This window comes from Pyrus communis, chromosome 6 (genome assembly GCF_041283825.1).
Source record: "Pyrus communis isolate YQ-2024b chromosome 6, ASM4128382v1, whole genome shotgun sequence".
Taxonomy (NCBI): Eukaryota; Viridiplantae; Streptophyta; class Magnoliopsida; order Rosales; family Rosaceae; genus Pyrus; species Pyrus communis.
In genome coordinates this window covers 5,342,270-5,362,144 of record NC_142570.1, presented here as the reverse complement: position 1 = coordinate 5,362,144, position 19,875 = coordinate 5,342,270, and the positions used below count along the sequence as shown (strand labels likewise).

Genomic DNA, 19,875 nt, shown 5'->3' with positions numbered 1-19,875 from the left:
GGTAGATTTACTAACACTTAGAGTTTATTAATACTTTCATTAAGTATAACATACGATTTTGTGGTATCCACTTGTGTAAATACATTAAATTGACGATCGAATTAGTTCATTGGATTCATATAGGGTCAAGGAGTGTAGCTGTAAAAAATCATCAAAATCGGAGTTAAAACTACCGTTAAATCGTTATTTTTCATTTATAACCGTCGAAAAGTTTTGTCGCGTTACTTGATCTCTAAATGTTTTTTTTTTCCTATTTTTGGCGTATGCGATCTCGAAGCATATACAAACAAGTTTGACGGTTGGATCGTTGAAACTAGTTTCGTACAATGTGTTTCCCATCAAAATGGTAGATTTACTAACACTTAGAGTTTATTAATACTTTCATTAAGTATAACATAAGATTTTGTGGTATCCACTTGTGTAAATACATTAAATTGACGATCGAATTAGTTCATTGGATTCATATAGGGTCAAGGAGTGTAGCTGTAAAAAATCATCAAAATCAGAGTTAAAACTACCGTTAAATCGTTATTTTTCATTTATAACCGTCGAAAAGTTTTGTCGCGTTACTTGATCTCTAAATGTTTTTTTTTCCTATTTTTGGCGTATGCAATCTTGAAACATATAAAAACAAGTTTGACGGTTGGATCGTTGAAACTAGTTTCGTACAATGTGTTTCCCATCAAGTGCAATGGTATATGTATTTACTAAGTAGATTTTAATTTATTTAATTTGTACTTATAACACTTAAGAAATTGAATGATATATATGTAAAAAAAATTATTATGGGTTTTTTTTAGAATAATATATTATTGTGGTGTTTATGTGAAATAAAAATTGAACTTGAAAGGAGTAAAGTCACATTTTTGGTAATTTTTTTAATACTTAAAAAAAAAAAAAAAAAAACCTTGCGCGACGCTTTAATCGTCGCGCAAAACCACTTTGCGTGACGTCAAATTGTATACCTACGTCACGCCAATTGATAATTTTGGCGCCCCTTAGCGAAAAATAGGCGTTTGTTTTCAATTTTTCCAAGTTTTGCAACCATATATCCTATCCTCTTTTCCTCTCGGTTTTTCTTTCCGTAGACCTCTTTTCAGACCTCTTATCCTCTTCCTCTTCCTCTCGGTTTTGCTTAAATTGCAGACTTTCGGTTTTGCTAAAATTGCAGATTTTCTTCTCGGTTTTGCTTAAATTGCAGACTTTCCTCTCGCTCAAATTGCAAATCAAATTGCAGGAGTCTATCTCTTCCCTCTTGCTCATCTCTCCTCTTCGCAACCTTGATCCCCAAATCTTTAACCCAGACTTGTCTTCCCTCTCTCTTTCCCATAGACTTCTCTCTTCCGTCTCGTTCTAAACGACGGGTAGCCACATGAATCTCGAAGCCGACGAGAATCAAGTCCCAAAATCAAGGTAAGGGTTTGTGATTTGCGATGGGTTTTTGTTATTTAGGGATTAGGGTGAAATTGCAGTTCATTGTAGGGTTTCACTACGATTAGGGTTTGTGATTTTGCTGCACGCGCACTCGATTGTTGATGGGTTAGGATTGAATTTGTATGTTGGGTCGATTGTTGTTGTGATTTGCGATGGGTTTTTATTATTTCATGATATAGATCTTTGTATTTGTTTTACTTTTGAGCTTCCATTTTTCACTGCAACTATGATGTTGTTAGTCTGTCGTGTGTGATGTTATTTCGTTTTGAGCATCGAATTTTAATTGCTTTTTTTTTTGTGCTTTTGTGTTCAGCATTTCACAGGTTCTCTATTGAGGATTTGCACTTGGAGTTCTTACTGTCTTTGTTAGGTAACGGGTTTTTAGACTTTTTACTTTTTATGGAGTTATTTGAGTGCTATGTTTAGTTGTTTTAATTATTTCAGATCATATGTTTCGGTGTTCAGTTGGATGTATTTATTTATTTATTTTTGCTGGTTGGTTTTGCCTCTGTTTAGAAACTATGCTATGGTGATAGTGTGTTTTGTTCTTTCAATTAGTTTTTACGTTATTTTTGTGTAGATTGGTCTGGTTTTCATGTTAAACTTGCAATTTTTATTTCATTGAAATGCAAATGTTCCCGTTTGTTATTGCTCTTGATCTTTCACTTTTTTTTTCCTGGGTTGGTGAGGAATTGTTATTACGCTGATTCGATGCGGGTTTTTGGAGATATGGTTGTGGGTGGGATGGGTTTTGATTCGACGACGTTAGCAGCCGTGCTTCCTGCAGTGGCAGAGTTGCAGGAGTTGAAAGCAGGGATGGGTGAAATTGCAGTTCGTTGTAGGGATTAGGGATTAGGGTGAAATTGCAGTTCATTGTTATTTAGGGATTACATATCTTTTTTAAATATTTTTTTTCATTGAAATATGGCGTTCTTGGTTGACAAGAATTACTTTGACATCTCACTTTTTATTTCCTCAGGTTCTAGGTCGAGAGAAGGACATTTCAATCCCTCTGGACTTAACAACAATTCAACTTTTCCAACCAGAAGAAAAAGAACACTTCAACACTAGCCGAGAAAGGTATTTGTGCACCTTTTTTTTATTTTTAAATTTTTTATTATTTCATGATATAGATCTTTGTATTTGTTTTACTTTTGAGCTTCTATTTTTCACTGCAACTATGATGTTGTTAGTCTGTCGTGTGTGATGTTACTGTAAACACGAAAAATTCCTGAAACAAGAAACAAGAATACGTGTACAAAATATATTTTATGTTTAATGATTTTGGGGTTACAATCTCTTTGTAATTTGATCCTCTGATTCTATCTTCGTAGGGTGAAGGTTTGTGGATGAGCTGTTGATCCAAAGGGCCGTCGGGGCTTGATCTAGGGATGAACAGTTGATGAACGGATCTTCGAGGGCTTTTGGGCTTGATCTTGAAGACTGGATGTATGGATTTCTTCAAGGGCTTTTGGGCTTGATCTTGAAGGTTGATGGATGAGCGGATCTTCAAGGGCTTTTGGGCTTAATCTTGAAGAACGATTGGATGTGTGGATTTGTTGAGGTTGTTGATCCAAAGGGCCGTTGGGGCTTGATCTTAGGATAATGGTTGTGTGGATTTCTTCAAGGGCTTTTGGGCTTGATCTTGAAGGTTGATGGATGAACGGATCTTCAAGGCTTTTGGGCTTAATCTTGAAGAACGATTGGATGTGTGAATTTGTTGAGGTTGTTGATCCAAAGGGCCGTTGGGGCTTGATCTTAGGACGAACGGATGATGAACGCTTTCTTCAAGGGGCCGTCGGGGCTTGATCTTGAGTCGGCGGAAGTTCTTCAAGGGCCGTTGGGGCTTGACCTTGAAGGAAGGTTTGACGAAGAACGAAGAGTGTTTTCTTGATCCTTCGGGATTTGCTTGAGAGCTTTTAGAGTTTCAAGGCTTCAAGGTTTTGGTGTGATGTGAATTCCCTTCTTTCTTTCTTTCTTCCTTTCTTTCTCTTCCTTCTTCCTTCTTCCCCCGAAATGAATGCCTTGGCCTCCTATTTATAGAATTCCAAAACTTGATTTTTGGATTTAAATAATCAGATGAAATAAATCATTTCTGCCAGATATTGACACGTGTCCTATTTGATGACCTTTCCAATTTATTTCGATTTTTCGTTGAGTCACACGCTACATGTAAAATTTATGTGACACGTAAGCGTTGAAATTTTAATTATTGGTTAACATTCATTTCACCGAAATTTCGATGTCTACAGTTACTTTTTACTTTTTATGGAGTTATTTGAGTGCTATGTTTAGTTGTTTTAATTATTTCAGATCATATGTTTCGGTGTTCAGTTGGATGTATTTATTTATTTATTTTTGCTTGTTGGTTTTGCCTCTGTTTAGAAACTATGCTATGGTGATAGTGTGTTTTGTTCTTTCAATTAGTTTTTACGTTATTTTTGTGTAGATTGGTCTGGTTTTCATGTTAAACTTGCAATTTTTATTTCATTGAAAAGCAAATGTTCCCGTTTGTTATTGCTCTTGATCTTTTACTTTTTTTTCAAATTAGTTAATTTGGTGTTCTTATATGGTATACATATTTGGGTTTAGATATGTAATTGTATACAATGGGTGTACCTTCATGAAAATATGGCTATTTTTATTGTCGTGGTGGAAGATTTTGGCAACTACAAAAATAGCAATTGGAAGATTGGTATGGATATTAGTCTTTAAGTCTCTAATGACACCACTCATTCCATTTTTTGTTTGTCACTAAATAATCACACATTCATGCGTAACCTAACTAAATGGGAAAATGTTGTAGAGTGTTGCTTTTGCTAAATTGGGCCTAAAGAGACATTTTCGTAGCTTTTGGAGTAGCCTTCGAGTGTTTATGTTCGATTATTCATGACCACGGGATAGGCCTGCACTCGATCCCAGTTGTTACTTAGTTGTTTTAGGCTTTTTCCACTTGTCCCAAAATAAAAATAAAAAAAAAATCCCTGATTGTATATAAACATCAACACATGTTTGTCATGAAGAATTTGATTTTTGTACTTAAACATATACCAGCTGAACCAAAATTTTGTTGTCCTACTCAAAATGGCATTTCATTTGTGTGGTTAATAATGTTTGATATTTTTTCTTTTTGTTTTTGGGGAGGGATGAGGGTGGGGTTTTAATTGATAATCAAGTTTAACGATGATCACAACTTTGACAGAGTGATAAATCATTATTGTTCTGTCATGTTAGATGGAATTCAAGTCGTTTATTCAATAATCGCTGGCCAGGAAAAATCTGGCCAAAGTAATGAAATATTTAGAATTGACTAACTTTAGAATTGACTAACTTTAGATAATTGGCATTTTAATTTCTAAGTTGTGATATGTGAAGTAGAATTGACTAACTTTAGATAATTGGCATTTTAATTTGTAAGTTGACTAAGTTGTGATATGTGATATGTGATGTGTGATATGTGAAGTTTTTAGAATTGACTAACTTTACATAATTGGCATTTTAATTTCTAAGTTGTGATATGTGAAGTAGAATTGACTAACTTTAGATAATTGGCATTTTAATTTGTAAGTTGACTAAGTTGTGATATGTGATATGTGATGTGTGATATGTGAAGTTTTTAGAATTGACTAACTTTACATAATTGACTAACTTTAGAATTGACTAAGTTGTGATGTGTGATATGTGAAGTAGAATTGACTAACTTTAGATAATTGGCATTTTAATTTCAAAGTTGTAGCAGTGTAGTGTGTGTTTCAGTTTCGGCATGTGAAACTTTTCGTTTCATTGTTATGACATTGGTTTAATTAGACCTTTGCACAATTTCTTTTTGTTATGTATTTCTCATCAAGAACTTGGTGGTTGAACCTTGAAATCCTATATTCCATTAAGCAAATATTATAAAAGCTGAAAAGGTATTCTTTCAGCATTTTGTGTGGCATGCTTTTAAGCCTTTTACCTTCTTTTTAGCGAGAAAAGATTTATGCTTTCGCCTTTTGTTTTCTATTCTTTTGTTAAATTTCTTACTGATAAGTTTGTCTGTCAAATGATGTTGAGTTGAATGTTTTCTTCAAAAAGTGTATAGATGTCGAAGTTGATCACTCGTCGTAGGAGTGTGACCAATGCGCCTCCCGCATTACCAGCATTTACTGCTCCATCTGTGAGTGCTCCATCCGTGAGTGCTCCATTGATTGGGGAGCCTACACCCCTTAATGAGGCTACTGCTACGGCATCCCAGGTGCCTGTATCATCGACGTCATCAGTGTCGGTTCAGTCGCTCAGTGCACGGCGGCCTCACCGGCACCGCCGCGATTTGGAGCCTTCTGTTCACACTTCCTCATCATCCAGAGTTGAGGATGGGGGCTCCCAGCCAGGTAGTTTTATTTTCCTAATTCTCACTACGTTGTATTTTATTTTCATTTTAAAACTATTATTTTTATGATTGTGAAAATTTGTTGCGGGTTGTGAATTACTGTTATTTTACTTTTTTAAGGTTTTGGGAAATGATATACTATTAGGGGAGGTTTTGCAAAATTTTCTATAGAAATTTAAGCTTAGGATTTTCACCATTTAAGTTTTTTTGGATAGCTAAAAAAAAAACCAGGGGGCCTAATCGAATGCTGAAGACGGCACAGAATGTACGTCTGTCTGCCTCCTTGATCAAGATTGCATATGACTCGCGACATCGTGGAGCGGCTACCTCACAGCAACATAGCATCGTCGCTACTAGCTGTGGTTGTGTTATTCGGAATTGTTGTCCTATGCAGTGGGAGACTTGGGCAGAAATTCCTCAGGAGACGAAGATACTGGTGCGAGACAAGTTGTCGGTTAGTATATTAATTTTTGGCCTTTTATCATTTTTTTTAATTATGTTTACAAATATTATAAACCAAAGTATATTATCTTAATATTATTAAATTTCTTACTATTATTTTGTTGTTTTATTTGTAGGTCAATTTTGATTTTAAGGACATATCCCCTGAGGTCATCACCTACTTAGACGAGACCTTCGCAAATCGGTACAAAAATTGGAAGAGCGATCTTCATGCGCATTTTAAGAAATTTAATGATCCAGAGGTTGCTCGCCTAGAGGGTTGCCCATCCGAGTTGGAGGACCGGCCAGAGGATTGGGAATGGCTTTGCAACCATTTTACGGACCCAAAATTTGTGGTATGTACTTAATATTTTAATAATAATTCATTAAAGTTTTAGTTATTTTTTTAAGCTTTTTAAAATAATTTCTTTCAAATAGTTGCACTAACATTTATATTGTGTGTTTAACAGAAGAAATCTGTTGCTGGCAAGATAGCTCGGGAGTCTAAGACACTTCTCCACCATTCTGGTTCGAAGCCCTTTTCGTATAGGCTTGAGACACGACGTCAGGTAAAAGTATATTAATTTTGAAATTTTATACAATTTATTTTTTATTCTTGATTAATAAAATTTTCCTAATGTTTTTTTTTTTTTAGGAGGGTTCTAAGTTCCCAGAGATCGACGTGTTCAAGGACGTTTACGTTCGACCTGGCAATGAGATCGCTGAGCAGCTTCATGTAAGTAGATGTAATTGTTATTATTCTTATATTTATGAATCGTTCAAATATTATTTATATTTTGTTATTAACAATTATATGTTTTTTCTTTATTATTACAGGCTACTATGGTGGAAAAGGGCGATGCTGTTCTCCAAGAAGCAACATCACAACTTCCCTCGGAAACCCCAATGGAGGACGTCACTTTACCCGAGGATGTAGGTTTTTAGATCATGACTGAGGTCCTGGATCAAAAGTACGGTCGTCGTCATGGCAAGGTTGTTCGGGGTATGGGGAAGGCGCGGGTTCGTGAGACGGGTGCCTCTTCTTCCAATTCGACCACAGGAGAGGTCAACACCCTGAAGGAGGAAGTGACAACCCTAAAAGGTCAGCTTGCAGCCCAGGACGAGCAGATAAAGGCCCAAAGTGAGCAGATGAGGGCCCAGAGCGAGCATATAAAGGCTGAGAACGAGCAGATGAGAGTTGAGAACGAGCAGATGAGGGCCCAGATGAGTATGATTGTACAGGCCTTAGCGGTGTCCGGTCTCCAAATCCAGCTGCCAACACCTGATCTTACTCCACCTTCGACCTCCCAGCCACCTCACCTACCCGATACCCAGTAGTTTTCAAACCTAGAACACTACTTGTTGTAGTTTTTTCTTTTTTTGTTTAGACATCTTGTATGCACATTTTCATATGGTTTATAATTAAATTTTTTCTTGGTTTATTGTTTAGAATTGAATTACAATATTTATTAAAAATTAAATAAAAAATATTAATAAATCAAAAATATTTTTGTCAAAAAAATTGAAAAAAAATAAAAACATAAAAAGTTTGCACGACGAAAAAGTTCCATACGTCACGCAAAGTTTGCGTGACGCACACCTTGGTCACGCCAACCCACACCCACTTTGCGTGACTCATACCTAGGTCACACAAACCTACTTTGCGTGACGCACACCTTGGTCACGCCAACCCACACCCACTTTGCGTGACTCATACCTAGGTCACGCAAACCTACTTTGCGTGACGCACACCTAGGTCACGCCAAACCACACCCACTTTGCGTGACGCATACCTAGGTCACGCAAACCTACTTTGCGTGACGCACACCTAGGTCACGCCAAACCACACCCACTTTGCGTGACGCATACCTAGGTCATGCAAACCTACTTTGCGTGACGCACACCTAGGTCACGCCAACCCACACCCACTTTGCGTGACACATGCTTAGGTCACGCAAACCCACTTTGCGTGACGCAGACCTAGGTCACGCCAACCCACTTTGCGTGACGCGTGTTACTACGTCACGCAAAGACCCTTTGCGCGACGCATGTAACTTCTTCGTCACGCAAAACCTTCTTTCACAGGCGTGGCGCGACGCTTGTCGCGCGACGAAAGTTCGTCACGCAAATTGTTGCGCGACGTTTTTTTGACTTTGCGCGACGAAGGACCTACGTCACCCAAAGTATTTTTTGTACTAGTGCAAGAAGAAAATGTAGGATCCACAGGCGGCGGCACAAGTACTTGCAGTTGGTGCAGAAGCTTTGAGGAAGTTGGAATGGTGTTGAAGCAGCAAGACTACTTTCAAGGCAAAGGCAAGGTTTCGCCAGAAGCCATGGTATTGAACAAAGTGTTCAGTGGCCTAACCGATCTCTTTCGAAAGTTTTGGCAGTAACTCTACGTAGGTGTTTGGTAGACTTCCAGGCCTTCCTTCTCTTAATATAATTGGTTCAGGAACAATATTACGGGTAGGGATGACAACAGTTCGATTTAAGGATGGAAACGCTATTTCCATCATCATAAACACGAAAATTAACCATATTCATAACCACAAATTAACCATGGGAAATTGTCCATTACCAACACCAGGTAACATCTTCGTCAAAAATAAAAAAAATTATATTCATCCAATTAACGCACTATAATTTAGTAGATACTAATTTCGTCATTAAATAGCTATGTCCAATAGTAAGAAGAAAAAAAAAATAACAAACTTGAAACATCTGATATATAAAATGATTCAATGAATACATTTTGTAGAGTATAGAAATAAGTATTGATAAAACATTGATGCTGTTAGCGGTTGATATCTCCCATAAACATGATGTTTGGTGCATAATGAATATAGTGTAGGCTTCGGTGAATACTATTATATATATATATATATATATATATATTATATAATACCATTTTGTTGTATATAAATTATATTATATATTATATATTAATATATAATATTCGGGTCGGATTTGGAGACAGATACGGATTGGAGATCCCTTTAAACATTCCAAAACCATAACCGAATAGAGTTCGTGGTTTTTCCCCATATCCATAATATACTTGAATTTTCATACCCAAATTCGTTCTATTTGGGCGGTTATTCATGGTTATCGAATTTAACGGTTTAAATTGTCATCCTTGATTACAAGAGCGTGACTTAGAAGAAGAAGGTTGGGACGAAGCTGAAGACATTTTGTGACGTAACGAGAATGAGAATGATCTAGCTAGGTGTTGGTTCATTTTTAATATTAAATTAATTATAATTGTCATTATTTGGTGGTTAGTGGGAAAGTAAGTTTACTTGTCATTATTTGTGGTTAGTAAGAAATTAAATGGAGTCTTTAGCCCTTCATCTTTTGTAACTCTTGTAGACTTATCTTTTAACCTTATTTTAAATGCTGACTTCACTAAATTTTTTTATTTTGTGTTCTTAGACCAATTTCTTTGCAGTGCAGTCAGCATATAAAATAACGATTGCAGCTAAAAAAGAGCGTGAGAACATTACAGTGATCAATCCAACTACCTTCAGAAGATAGCAAGGTGTATTTGATATCGATGAGTCAACATCGACAGTTCGCGATCAAGATGCTGCTGCTTGCAAGGAAAACTCTAGTGGAATGTGGTTGCAGGACCACCAGTACAAGCAAAGCAAAGGGTCGATCTAAACTAGTAGGCTCTGCACAGATAATTCATTGTCAAGAATAACAGTTTTGGAAATAGAGAAAAAAAAAACATAATCAAAATAACAATTGATATAGTATTTCGTTTCACCCATATATAATATGATAATAAGTTATAGAGGATCGATGACTTTGGAATTGAACGGTTTCAATGAACATTTAACATTGCACTACGAGATAATAAAACATATCGGAAAAAAATCCAAAAAGAGGAGTCATTTCGAATGGAGCTAGCAATATTGCATGGGCCAAGTGTGATTTCTTCATAATTAAATATCATGGTCTTTTAAAAAAAAATTCATTTCTAAAGTAATGGTGTCACATCCCGGTCCGGGCTCAACTTCACCGTAGCACGATATTGGCCGCTTTGGACCCCTACCACACCCTCACGGTTTTGTTTCTAGAAACTCACACAACACTTCCCGGCGGAACACTCATCTTAGAAATGCTCTCGGCCCGTACTCGCTTAACTTCGGAGTTCCTACGAAACCCGAAGCCAATGAGCTCCCAAAAAACCTCGTGCTAGGTAGGGATGAGAATATACATATAAGGATCATTCCCCTGGGTGATGTGGGATGTTACAATCCATTCCCCTTAGGGGGCCCGACGTCCTCGTCGGCACACCACGGCTAGGGTTAGGCTCTGATACCAAATTGTCACATCTCGACCCAGGCTCCCACCACATTCCGGGCTCTACTCCACCGTAGCATGATATTGTCCGTTTTGGGCTCCTACCACACCCTCACAGTTTTGTTTTTAGGAACTCACATGAGAACTTCCCAGTGGGTCACCCATCCTGGGAATGCTCCCGCCCCGTACTCGCTTAACTTCGGAGTTTCTACAGAAACCGAAGCCAGTGAGCTCCCAAAAGGCCTCGTGCTAGGTAAGGATGTGAATATACATATAAGAATCACTCCCCTGGGCGATGTGGGATGAAACCCAAAACCAGTGAGCTTCCAAAAAACCTTGTGCTAGGTAGGGATGAGAATATACATATAAAGATCACTCCCCTGGACTATGTGAGATGTTACAAGTGGAGTAGAGAGAGCATGTTAAATCAATAACGTGAATTGCATGAACAATACCAATGGTGAATGGTGGGGCTTATGAACTGAATGCTAAAATTACTATATAATAAAACTCTAATTAACTCTGTATAAATAGGGTCACAATCACTATTCCTGTCTCCTAGGGTTTTCTTTTTTCCGAAGAGAGAGAGAGAGAGAGAGAGAGAGAGAGAGATGCCTTCAGCCAGGGGCATAAAAATCGAGTCCGAAGCCGGAAACTGTGGCTGCGGAAAGTGAGGAGATGCATGCAAACACTACGGGAAGCTCGATCACGCCCAGAAAGACCGCAGGCTGTTGAAGAACATTGTTGAATTATCTATGTTTTGTACATCACTACTCTCGAAATAAGTTATGCGAGCAGTGTGTTAGTGTTTATATTAGCTTTTGAATGTTGAATTATCTACATTGTGTACATTTTTAATCGTAATGAGAGGATCACTATTTTAAATACTTTTTTTAAATAATTTAATTTGAACATCACATCGGAAGAATGTGCTTGTAGGTCATGTGGTTAATAGCCTCTACCCGTGCTGCATCGGCCATCTCACCCCAAGCTTCCTGCAACCCCAATATTGCTTTTGTGAATGCCACCAACGTTTGCTGCCACGCAATTGGTATCCCCGTTTGGAGAAATGCTTGTGGTACAAGAATGTAGGGGTGCGTTCAAAAAGCCAAAAACAAAAAAAAATCGAACCAAAACCGAAAAGAAGGAACCAAAGTTACTGTTTGTAGATGGTCTATAATGATTGGGTAATTTATACCGTTGGTCCTTAAAATTGGACATTTTAATAAAAGAGTTCTTGAAATAAAAAATTCATCAATTTAGTCCTAATATGAGTTTTGCAAATTAATTTGATCATTCCGTTAATTTTTCTTTAAATTTTATGTTAGTACATTGATGTGACACACGAATATATCTCACTTAATTTAATCATATAGCGCCAAATGTTTTAGTCATAAAACTATTATGTTTAACATTTTATAACTAAAATGGGCAAATCAAAAATAAAAATAAATAAAAAGTTAAAAAAAGAATAAACCTCGTCAAGATCACCACCATAGCAACTGTCTATTTTGCAATTCGGATTCCTATGAATCGATTATCACTTAAACTATAATTTCATATCATCAGTTCATTTTAATTTAGCAGTATTTATTTAGATATGTAAATAGTATGTGTATTTGCCACTTAATACTACAATCTGGTGTTATTCATTTTTACTTATAAATGAAATGTCTTAGGATCGATTCTCGCGCAAAACGAATTTAAACTACATTATTACTAGCTCATTGTGAGGCTAAGCCCAACATCTCTCCCCTTAGTGTAGATAATATCAATTGTTCAAAAAAAAAAAGTATGTGTATTTAAGTAGTTGTATTAAAGAAAAATTCAAAGAGCCACTTAAAATTATAATTTAGTGGTATTTTTCTTCACTTATAAATGAGAGGTTTTACATTTGATTTTCGCCAACAGTGAATTTGAACCACATTATTACTAGTCTATTGTGAGGCTAAGCCCTCATGTTAATATACATAATATCATTTATGTTATTTCTTTTGTACATAAGATATTATCTATATTGAGGGGAAGAGGTTTAGTCTCACAATGGACTAACAATACTGTGGTTCAAACTCGCTTTTGATGAGAATTGAACCTAAAATCTCGCACTTACAAATGAAGAAAATTATCATTAGATCATAGTACTAAGTTGCAATATCGTTTATTAAGAAGAAAAAAATTTCCAACAAGAGGGAGACTTACATAGAAAGATAGCCCAACTCCCAACGTATAATAAATAAATAAATAAATAAAATCTGATCAAGTCCTTAAGACCAACTCCAACCTTTGGAGTAAGTTCTAAAATTTACCATCTATTCTCCCTCATTTCCTTCTAACCATTGGGCTAATTTGGGGTTATGGGTTAGAAGCTAAAATTGGACCAAATTCCGCCCACAAATGTGGGCTGGGTTAGTGGTGTGCCCACATGTGAGAGTGGAAAACTAGATGTGAAGCCCAGTCACCCAGGCCTCACTCTTAGACGCGCTAGTTGGAGCACTAGCCAGACCCCATCCACGTGGGCATGTCCCCCACCTGTCGGTAGACATAATGAGCCTAATGGCTCTTTTTTTTTTTATCCAACAACACAGTTTAAATGGGTTGTTGGTTGATCCAACATTCCGCGTTCAAATTTTTTATTTTTTATATTTTTTATATTTATATATTCATATATTCATTGAATCCAACGGTTGAGATTGAATATAATCAAATCTAATGGTAAAAAAAAGATTTAATTGTCCAACAGATAAAATAAATATAAAAATTATTTAACTCAAAATTAACCCAAAAACTCTATAATACCTATGTATTTGTTCAAACATCCACACAAAACTCACTATTCTCCTACAATTCTTCCAATTTTTCTTTCTACCATCTTCCAAAACCATTTCTTCCAATTTCCAAATTTTTCAAGATTGCAAAAATCATATTAGAGGTTGTAATTGGTCATTTGAGGAAGATGTTGTTTTATGTTTGACATGAGTTTCTATTAGTGAAGATGGTGTCGTCGGCAAGAATCAAAATAAAAAGGTTTTGTGGGCTAAAATAGTTGATAAGTTCAATGAAAACTCCAACGTCGGCCGAATGAAAGTTGGTGGTGTTTACGATCAGTTGAAGGTTATCAACAAGGTTATCAACAAAGCGTGCATTTTATGGTAGGGAAGCTTGGGGGCTGTGGTTAACATGGTTTAGTGGAAGGAGCGCTGCATAAGTGGTGAGTTTCTTTATTTATATTTTATTTGTCATGTACATAGTCTTATTTTGCAACTAATTGTATTTATGTATTTCTTGCATAGGGTGACAAAGTAATGGCAATTTACAAGACAAGAACTACGCCAAAAAATCAAGCTTTTAAGTTGCATCATGCTTGGGACATCCTCAAGGATTGTCCGATGTGTGGAACCGATGCGGACCAACAATAGGGAAAATTATTGGTAATGAAGCCGCAAACACAAATAATATCAATAAATGTGTCGATTCGTTGACCCCAACTTCTTCCTTTACAAGGTCTCTGTAAAGAGATAAGCAAAATGAAGCAAAGAGAAAAGAAAAATTCAAAGATTCAGTTAGTGCAACGATTTTTGCCAGGTGAGGCTTGGTGGACCATCAACAATGTTTGGCACATCCCGGGTTTGTGCGGAATTTGATTTCGGTGGGGCAGTTGGATAAGGAGGGTTATGATCTGTGAGTAGATTGTCGGACGAGGACTTGGAAGCTATCGAAGAGAGGTGAAGAGCTTTTCACGTATGATTTCGAGCTTCCTCCAGGCTTTATCTCGCTTATTCGGTCTGAGTAGTCTGCTGCTGAAGATATGCTTAATTAGTTGTTTAGTAAGTAAATTAGTAGTAGTACATTGCTAATCCCGAACCAAGCTCTGCAAGCATTATGTTAGTGCTTATTAGCCTTTGAGGCTCTGTTTGGCACATCGGATAAAGGATCGGATAGGATTAGTTATACGGACCCGGGTGTTTGGCGTTCACTCGTACTAAATAAGCACCGGATTAATTTAACCGGTCGGATAGGATAATACGGTATACACCCGCTTAATAAAACCAACCAAAACGTCCGGATTATTTAGTCGGGGAAGAAGAATATGGGAGAGAAAGGGAGGGAGTTTGGGGGGTGTGGCGGAGAGAGCTGGGGAACAATTATTTGGGATTCTTCTATCGTCGGGGAAGAAGAAGGGAGAGAGAGGGAGGGTGTTTGGGGGGTGCGGAGAGACCTGGGAACAAAAAAATGATTTCATTTAAAATTTTTTTTTTTTTTTAAGTTTGATGCCTCCTATCTAGTATAATATCAAACACAGTATAAATAATACGATCGCTAGTCCGATACTGCACCAAACACCCGACTAATTTAGTCAGTACTATCCGGTGGCTATTTATCCTATCCGACAGAAATAGTCAGTACAGTCCGAGCTGCCAAACGAGGCCTGAATGTTGAATTATCTATGTTTTGTTGCTACTCCTGAATCAAGCTCTGCAAGTAGTATCTTAAACCTCGTTTGGCACATCGTATAGAGTACCGGATATGACTAATTATACGAAACCGGTTGTTTTGTGCGTTTATGTACTAAATAGTCTTCGGATAATTAATCCGGACCCACTAATTTTATACGGCACACGCCCGCTTATCTATATCCTCTCCACAACCTCGGTATTATGAGTCGGGTTCTTCGTTTTTGTCCAACAATCTCTCCCTCGTTGCGCATCGTCCGTGAAGTCCTCCCCATGGACTGGATCTAATCGAAGGACTAACAAGTGCAGCAATGGAAAATATAAAGACTGGATTGGCCATCCCAGAGATTCCATTGCCACCCTTCTCCTTCGTCTCCTCCTCCACTTCTTTGAATTTGGAACCGAAAGTTTTGGCAATGATCTTGAGATTTCCACCAGCCTTCTCTCTTCTTCATCTCTTGTCTCAATTTTATTTATTGGATTGGCAAAGTTTTTCTTCACTCCGTTCGCGGTGAGGTGTGCGATGTTGACCCAGCCCCTTTCAGGCTCTTAAACATAATTAATTCTTATCAATGAATTAATTGTAAGGAATTGAGATTTCCAACACTGTTATCAATAGTATGGTGGTAGTGGTGATTGTTGGGCGGCGACCTGGGTTTGTTTCTTCTTTCCTCTGGTTCTTTTTGTCGGTGTAATGGATTTTGATTGTTTATTTATTATCTTTTTTTTTTCTTCATTTTATCTTTTATCATTTTTTTAAATTTGATTTTTATTTTATCATCAACTTTTCATTTTAACATCAATTATTCTGTTAATTTTTTTTTTAAATATTATAGTTCGGGATATTATCCGATATACAGATTAATCCGATGCAGCATCAAATGCCGGATTAATTTAGTCAGTACTATTTGACGACTATTTATCATTTCCAATTGAAATAGTCAGTATAATCCAAACTGCCAAACGAGGTTTTAATGTTTATATTAACGTTTTAATGTCGAATTATCCATATTGTGTACATTAAGAGCCATAATTTTTTTTTTTTGAGAGGACTAGCTGAAATTAGTAATATAAATTTATATTTACTTATTTAATAATTAATATAAAACAACAACACATAATATAAATTATTCTTAAAATCATAACTCTAACCCATAAATTTAGAGATCATATAAGTAGTTAATCTATTAATTAAATCAAGAATAAATAAATTAAGTAATTAATTAAGAGCATACAAATGTGACATTCATTGAAAATGACAAGGGAAAGTGAGGAAATATAGAAATAAGGATCTAACTGTGAATTTAAATTTTTTATTCTTCTTCTTTTAGTAAGGAGCACGGTTAAATTGCATAAGGTAAATGATTTTTAATATAAAATTTATTATTTATTTTTCATCCTCTACTATATATACATTTATTTACAATGTTCTAAACAGAGACAGATTGTCTTTCCTCCTGTTTGGGTGCCTTTTTCATCCCCTTCTATTTGTACAGTCATGGTTAAAGTACGTAAATATTTTATATTTCTATTGTTTTTTATCTTATTATCTTTATAAAAAAAATATAAAATATTAACGTGATTTAACCGTGATCGCATAAAATAAGAGGAGATGAGAATGACAGCCAAAGCAGATAATCTGCCAGTGTTCTGAAAATCGTCTTGGACGGCGTCTAGGCGCTGAGTGTGGGAGGCCCGATGCACTTTAGGGCAAATCGTTTACAGAAATCAATGGGGAGTTAGGCGGCCGTCTAGGTGCTCCTTAGGCGGTCTAAGCGATGCTAGGCAGCATCTCTAGGCGGATGAATATCGTCTCCTTCCACAGCTGGCTCTGCAACTTCGGTTTCGAACTCTCCTCTTCTACACAGTGTTCTGTTTTCGTCATCGTCTTCTGCTCTCCTCTAATTCATACTACCTCGTTTAAGCAGACTCACATCTGCAACTCCAACTAAAAAAGGAATTTGAAGAGGAAAATAGAAGAAAATGTGCAAAAGGAGAGAGACGAAACAAAAAATAAAACCAAATAGAAAAGTGTGAGAGGGAAAATAGGAAACGGAAAAAGAAACCCAAAATAAAGGGTTTTCTCTTTTCTTTTTTCTTGATTTGTGGGTTTCCGCTTGCCGAAGCGTACAAAAGTGGTGTTGTGATGTGCACCTACGTACTGTTTTTACTGTCATTGTTCATCACTAGCCGTATTATTATCTATACTATTATTAAAAAAAACCTTTCTTGTCAACCTTTTTTTTTTTTTTCCTTAATTTGTCCACACATTATTGATAAAAGAAAGGTAAAATAATAATTTTGTACCTTTTAACAAAATTACATTCATATTCTTATTTTTCTTATTTTATCTTTTTTTTAATGCTTATTTTTCTAATTTTATTCTCACTTTTGATGCATAATATTTACATAAAAATGACAAAACAGTAATTATGTAATATTAAAAAAAAAATGCACCTAAGGTTTAGCACTTATTAAAAGAAATTATTCACACACACAAAGTGTATGCTCTCTGCTAATTAAATATAATAACTTGCTTTCTTTACATTTTTTACACTTAAATCTTTGATAAGGATTCAGGCCTTCAGTAATGTGATAGAGGTAGAGTACATCTTTTGCTCTGGGCTCCAACAATTGGAAGCGGCTTGGGACTGGGAGAGGTGTATGGAGGGGTCGTGGGCATTTTTCTTAATGTTGTATTAATTTTGCTAACACCAAACCATATTAGAGCATCTCCAAATGAAATGTCAAAATTTAATCCAACGGCTAGTGGTGAACAATTGAGCCTAAGAATCAAATGATTCAGGCCGTTGAAATTTGATGCAACGGCTACAAACAGAGGCCCCTCTAAAAGTTATAATAATTGTAACCGTTGCATCAAATTTCAACGGCTCGGATCATTTGATCCTTAAACTTAGTTTTTTAGATCTGGAGAGGATCTGGGTTATATCGGAATCTAACTTTTTTTAGGTTAAAATGTTCATAAAAATAAATTATGATAACTTATTGTAAGGCTAAGCTTACCCCATCCTCTTAGTGTAGATAATATCACTTGTTAAAAAAAAAAAAAAAAAAAAAAAAAGGGTACACTGATACTTTTTTTTTTTTTTTTTCCTTTTCCCAAAAACCCTATGCTGAGCATTCAAGTCTTAGGCTCCAAGTCCCTCTTTTCTTGTATTTCTCCATGTTTCACATTTCATGGAAGTGTTCGATCATGCTCCTTTATTCTAGCTCCACTCCCCTAAATTTAGGGTTCATGGGAAGTGGCCCATTGCTTGAGCCTTAATTTTTGCACCCACAATCTTGTGAGATGATCGATGTGAGACCTTTTTCTTTATTCAACAATTAATGAATCTCTTTGCACTAAATTGGTGATTTGTGGCAGGGTTAGAAGAAGTTCACTATTGTGACCTTATTACATTTAAATTTATCTCTTTACTAAGGGTTTGTCTTGAATAATCCGGGCTAGTGAGTACGTCAACTTTTTATCGACGAGATTTGTAAGTAAGAAAAAAAAAAGTATTTTCTCAATTTAATCTCATTTTTAATACCATTTACTCATTTAGTAGTCCTGTTAAAAAAAAAATTTATTAAAGGACAACCCAATCCAAAACAAATAGACCAAAGAAATTCACTAGTCGATCCCCAAAAGCCCAACAAATATTAATAAAACAAAATAAAAAGAATCCCTAGTAGTCTCCTATAAATGGGACCATGACCCCGCCCTAGGGTTTTTTCAAGAGACCAAAACAAAGGGCAAAAGGGGAGAGAGAACGAGGGAGGCAAAGCAAATATGGAATCAAGCACCAGCGGCATAAAAATCGAGGCCGATCTCGGAAAATCGGGCTTCGGAAAGTGGGGAGATGCATGCTCGCACTGTGGGAAGCTTGATCACGCCCACAAAGATTGCAGGCTGCTGAAGAACAACGTCGGTGCCGCAGACACCATCGAAGTCATCAACGACGCTCTGTTTCTCAGCGTCGACAGCCCCCTTGAATCCTGGATCTTCAGCACCGCCGCCGCGTTCCACTGCTCGCCGCACAAGGGGATTTTCGAGAAGTACACCGCCGGAAACTACGGCAAGGCCTACTTCGGCCTGAACAACAGTTCGCTGGACATTGTCGGGAAAGGCGACGTTCGGGTCAAGTTGCCGGGCGGGGCGAGGTGGATCATCCACAATGTGAAGCACATTCCGGGTTTGGTGCGGAATTTGATTTCGGTGGGGCAGTTGGCTAACGAGGGTTATGCTCCGCAAATGTCTAGCGGGAGCTGGAAGGTACTCAAAGCTGGAGAATTGCTTTTCACTTATGAATTTGTGCTTATTCCGAACATGATCACGTTTGTTACGTCCTCCAGAGATTAGGGTTTATGATCATGTTTCGGGCTTTGGGTTTACGGTTTATAACTACATGGTTTGATGAAGAAGAGCTTGGTTGGTTGGTTAGGTAATTGGTACATTGTCGTTGATCGAAATCGAGCTCTGTTAGAATTATGTGTTAGTGTTGATATTAGCTTTTGAACTTCAAATTAACGATGTTAAGTACGCTTTTAATCGAAATGAAATCCCTACTCTTGTCAAGGCTTCCGTTTTTATATTGTTCATGTTGTTCGATTGTGAATTGCTCCCACCAATCACAACTATTATTATGTTTTGTTGCTTCCAAATGGTATACAATTTTTGTAATGGTAGAATTTACCAGTTCTTCAGGCGCGCTTTGCTGCGAGGCGTATAGAATTTTCCTCGAGGCCCTATACCACACGCTTGACCAGGACTGGCGTTTACAAATCAGGGGATTGAACCCTCTGAATTTCTTGCTGCTATTGTCCAAGCAAGTTCTGTGCCCATTGCTGCATTTTCAGCAACGGGTCGAG

At 36.9% G+C, this 19,875-nt stretch overlaps 1 protein-coding gene across 1 annotated transcript; it reads left to right on the top strand.

Annotated features, from left to right (window-relative positions):
• Window positions 1-1,246: 1,246 nt before the first annotated feature.
• LOC148696155 (uncharacterized) lies at window positions 1,247-7,686 on the top strand. The gene is made up of 8 exons (XM_088695575.1): window positions 1,247-1,413; window positions 2,414-2,514; window positions 5,509-5,804; window positions 6,019-6,257; window positions 6,382-6,600; window positions 6,715-6,813; window positions 6,900-6,980; window positions 7,082-7,686. Exons 3-8 carry the CDS (start codon window positions 5,516-5,518, stop codon window positions 7,187-7,189), a joined length of 1,035 nt encoding a protein of 344 aa, XP_088551701.1. The 5' UTR covers window positions 1,247-1,413; window positions 2,414-2,514; window positions 5,509-5,515; the 3' UTR covers window positions 7,190-7,686.
• The last annotated feature ends 12,189 nt before the right edge of the window (window positions 7,687-19,875 follow it).

Excerpts from the sequence above, each read along its gene's own strand:
- LOC148696155 (XM_088695575.1), top strand. The coding sequence starts at position 5,516 with ATGTCGAAGTTGATCACTCGTCGTAGGAGTGTGACCAATGCGCCTCCC. Across the intron at positions 5,805-6,018 it reads GGATGGGGGCTCCCAGCCAG|CTAAAAAAAAAACCAGGGGG; the intron begins GTAGTTTTATTT and ends TTTTTTGGATAG. Across the intron at positions 6,981-7,081 it reads AGATCGCTGAGCAGCTTCAT|GCTACTATGGTGGAAAAGGG; the intron begins GTAAGTAGATGT and ends TTATTATTACAG.